Genomic DNA, 4491 nt, shown 5'->3' on the forward strand with positions numbered 1-4491 from the left:
CATTCGTTCTGAACGTTAAAAAGAATGCTTGCTGTATGGTTTTGAAAACAAGGAACCAAACTTTCATATCAGCGAGAAAACATTTTCAACTAAACAAAAGGTAAAATTACTTGTAACGTCGTTCTTCGTTTGTCGAAAGAGAGTCAGACCGAAATGCAGCGTGGTGGTTACTCATGTCTTTAATGAAGAAAGCGATACATGAAATGACTATTACAAAATACAAAACAACAAACAGAACGTGAAACCTATTACAGCCTATCTGGTGAAACTACACAGAGACAGGAACAATCACCCACGAAATACAAAGCGAAACCAGGCTACCTAAATACGGTTCCCAATAAGAGACTACGATAATCACCTGACTCTGATTGAGAACCGCCTCAGGCAGCCAAGCCTATACAACACCCCTAATCAGCTGCGATCCCAAATACTACAAACCCCAATACGAAAATACAATATAACATAAACCCATGTCACACCCTGGCCTGACCAAATAATATAACGAAAACACAAAATACAATGACCAAGGCATGACAGAACCTCCCCCCGGACTCCCGGACGCACCTCAAAACCATAGGGAGGGTCCGGGTGGGCGTCTGTCCATGGTGGCGGTTCCGGCTCGGGACGTGGACCCCACTCCATTAATGTCCTAGTTCCTCCCCTTCGCGTCCTGGGATAATCCACCCTCGCCGCCGACCATGGCCTAATAGTCCTCACCCAGAACCCCACAGAACTGAGGAGCAGCTCGGGACTGAGGGACAGCTCGGGACTGAGGGGCAGCTCGGGACTAAGGGGCAGCTCGGGACTGAGGGGCAGCTCGGGACTGAGGGGCAGCTCGGGACAGCGGGCAGCTCGGGACTGAGGGGCAGCCCGGAACTGAGGGGCAGCCCGGAACTGAGGGGCAGCCCAGTACTGAGAGAAAGCCCAGTACTGAGAGGAAGCCCAGTACTGAGAGGAAGCCCAGTACTGAGATGAAGCTCAGGCAGGTAGTAGGCTCCGGTAGATCCTGGCTGGCTGGCGGATCTGGAAGATTCTGGTTGACTAGCAGATCTGGAAGAGACTGGTTGACTGGCAGATCTGGAAGAGACTGGTTGACTGGCAGATCTAGAAGATCATGGCTGACTGGCGGATCTAGCTGCTCTATGCAGACTGACAGCTCCTTGCAGACTGGCAGCTCCTTGCAGACTGGCAGCTCTTTGCAGACTGACAGCTCTGACTGCTCCATGCAGGCTGACAGCACCCTGCAGACTGGCAGCTCCGGCTGCTCCGAACAGGCAGGAGGCTCCGGCAGCGCTGTAGAGGATGAAGGCTCTGATAGCGCTGAACAGGCGGGAGACTCCGACAGCGCAGGAGGGAAGGAAGGCTCTGATAGCGCTGAACAGACAGGAGACTCCAGTAGCGCAGGAGGGAAGGAAGGCTCTGGCTGTGCTGAACAGGCGAGAGACTCCGACAGCGCAGGAGGGAAGGAAGGCTCTGGCTGTGCTGAACAGGCGAGGCACACAGAAGGCCTGGTGCGTGGTGCTGGAACTGGTGCTACAGGATTGAGGACACGCACAGGAAGCCTGGTGCGGGGAGCTGCTACCGGAAGACTGGTGTGTGGAGGTGGCTCTGGATAGACCGGACCGTGCAGGCGCACTGGAGCTCTTGAGCACCGAGCCTGCCCAAGCTTACCTGGCTCGATGCCCACTCTAGCCCGGCCAATAGGAAGGGCTGGTATGAACCGCACCGGGCTATGCACCAGCACTGGAAACACTGTGCGCTCCATAGCATAACACGGTGTCTGCCCGGTCTCTCTAGCCCACCGGTGAGCACAGGGAGTTTGCGCAGGTCTCCTACCTGGCATAGCCATACTCCCATTAATCCCCCCCCCAATATTTTTTTGGGGCTGCTTTTCGGGCTTCCATCCGCGTCGCCGTGCTGCCTCCTCATACCAGCGCCTCTCCGCTTTAGCCGCCTCTAGTTCTTCCTTGGGACGGCGATATTCTCCCGGCTGCTCCCAGGGTCCTTTTCCATCTAATATCATCTCCCAAGACCAGAAGTCCTTATATTGCTGCTCCTCACAATTAACAGGGAGAGTAGGCTCAGGTCTGACTCCTGACTCAGCCACTCTCTCTCTGAGCCCTCCCCCAATAAATATTTGGGGGTTACTTTCGGTTTTCGCTCTGCGCCGCCGTGTCTTTCTTTTCGACTCCATTCACCTATAGCCCTCTTCGCACTCTCTCTGGGTCGGCCGCCCACCTGTCTATTTCTTCCCACGTCGTATACTCCATGCCATTGCTGTCCATAACGTCCTCCTTTTTCTACATTTACATTACATTTAAGTCATTTAGCAGACGCTCTTATCCAGAGCGACTTACAAATTGGTGCATACACCTTATGACATCCAGTGGAACAGCCACTTTACAATAGTGCATCTAAATCTTTTAGGGGGGTGAGAAGGATTACTTACCCTATCCTAGGTATTCCTTGAAGAGGTGGGGTTTCAGGTGTCTCCGGAAGGTGGTGATTGACTCCGCTGTCCTGGCGTCGTGAGGGAGTTTGTTCCACCATTGGGGGGCCAGAGCAGCGAACAGTTTTGACTGGGCTGAGCGGGAACTATACTTCCTCAGTGGTAGGGAGGCGAGCAGGCCAGAGGTGGATGAACGCAGTGCCCTTGTTTGGGTGTAGGGCCTGATCAGAGCCTGGAGGTACTGAGGTGCCGTTCCCCTCACAGCTCCGTAGGCAAGCACCATGGTCTTGTAGCGGATGCGAGCTTCAACTGGAAGCCAGTGGAGAGAGCGGAGGAGCGGGGTGACGTGAGAGAACTTGGGAAGGTTGAACACCAGACGGGCTGCGGCGTTCTGGATGAGTTGTAGGGGTTTAATGGCACAGGCAGGGAGCCCAGCCAACAGCGAGTTGCAGTAATCAAGACGGGAGATGACAAGTGCCTGGATTAGGACCTGCGCCGCTTCCTGTGTGAGGCAGGGTCGTACTCTGCGGATGTTGTAGAGCATGAACCTACAGGAACGGGACACCGCCTTGATGTTAGTTGAGAACGACAGGGTGTTGTCCAGGATCACGCCAAGGTTCTTAGCGCTCTGGGAGGAGGACACAATGGAGTTGTCAACCGTGATGGCGAGATCATGGAACGGGCAGTCCTTCCCCGGGAGGAAGAGGAGCTCCGTCTTGCTGAGGTTCAGCTTGAGGTGGTGATCCGTCATCCACACTGATATGTCTGCCAGACATGCAGAGATGCGATTTGCCACCTGGTCATCAGAAGGGGGAAAGGAGAAGATTAATTGTGTGTCGTCTGCATAGCAATGATAGGAGAGACCATGTGAGGTTATGACAGAGCCAAGTGACTTGGTGTATAGCGAGAATAAGAGAGGGCCTAGAACAGAGCCCTGGGGGACACCAGTGGTGAGAGCGCGTGGTGAGGAGACAGATTCTCGCCACGCCACCTGGTAGGAGCGACCTGTCAGGTAGGACGCAATCCAAGCGTGGGCCGCGCCGGAGATGCCCAACTCGGAGAGGGTGGAGAGGAGGATCTGATGGTTCACAGTATCGAAGGCAGCCGATAGGTCTAGAAGGATGAGAGCAGAGGAGAGAGAGTTAGCTTTAGCAGTGCGGAGCGCCTCCGTGATACAGAGAAGAGCAGTCTCAGTTGAATGACTAGTCTTGAAACCTGACTGATTTGGATCAAGAAGGTCATTCTGAGAGAGATAGCGGTAGAGCTGGCCAAGGACGGCACGCTCAAGAGTTTTGGAGAGAAAAGAGAGAAGGGATACTGGTCTGTAGTTGTTGACATCGGAGGGATCGAGTGTAGGTTTTTTCAGAAGGGGTGCAACTCTCGCTCTCTTGAAGACGGAAGGGACGTAGCCAGCGGTCAGGGATGAGTTGATGAGCGAGGTGAGGTAAGGGAGAAGGTCTCCGGAAATGGTCTGGAGAAGAGAGGAGGGGATAGGGTCAAGCGGGCAGGTTGTTGGGCGGCCGGCCGTCACAAGACGCGAGATTTCATCTGGAGAGAGAGGGGAGAAAGAGGTCAGAGCATAGGGTAGGGCAGTGTGAGCAGAACCAGCGGTGTCATTTGACTTAGCAAACGAGGATCGGATGTCGTCGACCTTCTTTTCAAAATGGTTGACGAAGTCATCTGCAGAGAGGGAGGAGGGGGGATGATTCAGGAGGGAGGAGAAGGTGGCAAAGAGCTTCCTAGGGTTAGAGGCAGATGCTTGGAATTTAGAATGGTAGAAAGTGGCTTTATCAGCAGAGACAGAGGAGGAAAATGTAGAGAGGAGGGAGTGAAAGGATGCCAGGTCCGCAGGGAGGCGAGTTTTCCTCCATTTCCGCTCGGCTGCCCGGAGCCCTGTTCTACTCCTGCTGTCGCTGCCTGTAAACATGCTGCTCGGTCCGAGTGTGGTGGGTGATTCTGTAACGTCGTTCTTCGTTTGTCGAAAGAGTTGGTGGTTACTCATGTCTTTAATGAAGAAAGCGATACATGAAATAACCATTACA

At 53.9% G+C, this 4491-nt stretch overlaps 1 protein-coding gene across 1 annotated transcript; it reads right to left on the bottom strand.

Moving 5' to 3' along the window:
- Positions 1–2450: 2450 nt before the first annotated feature.
- Positions 2451–4079, bottom strand: LOC127933103 (uncharacterized). The gene is made up of 2 exons (XM_052529683.1): positions 3768–4079; positions 2451–3562 (listed from the first exon to the last, which is right to left on the bottom strand). The coding sequence occupies exon 2, from the start codon at positions 3198–3200 to the stop codon at positions 2451–2453; it is 750 nt and encodes a 249-aa protein (XP_052385643.1). The 5' UTR covers positions 3201–3562; positions 3768–4079.
- Between the last annotated feature and the right edge of the window lie 412 nt (positions 4080–4491).

This window comes from Oncorhynchus keta, chromosome 11, assembly GCF_023373465.1.
Source record: "Oncorhynchus keta strain PuntledgeMale-10-30-2019 chromosome 11, Oket_V2, whole genome shotgun sequence".
Classification (NCBI taxonomy): Eukaryota; Metazoa; Chordata; class Actinopteri; order Salmoniformes; family Salmonidae; genus Oncorhynchus; species Oncorhynchus keta.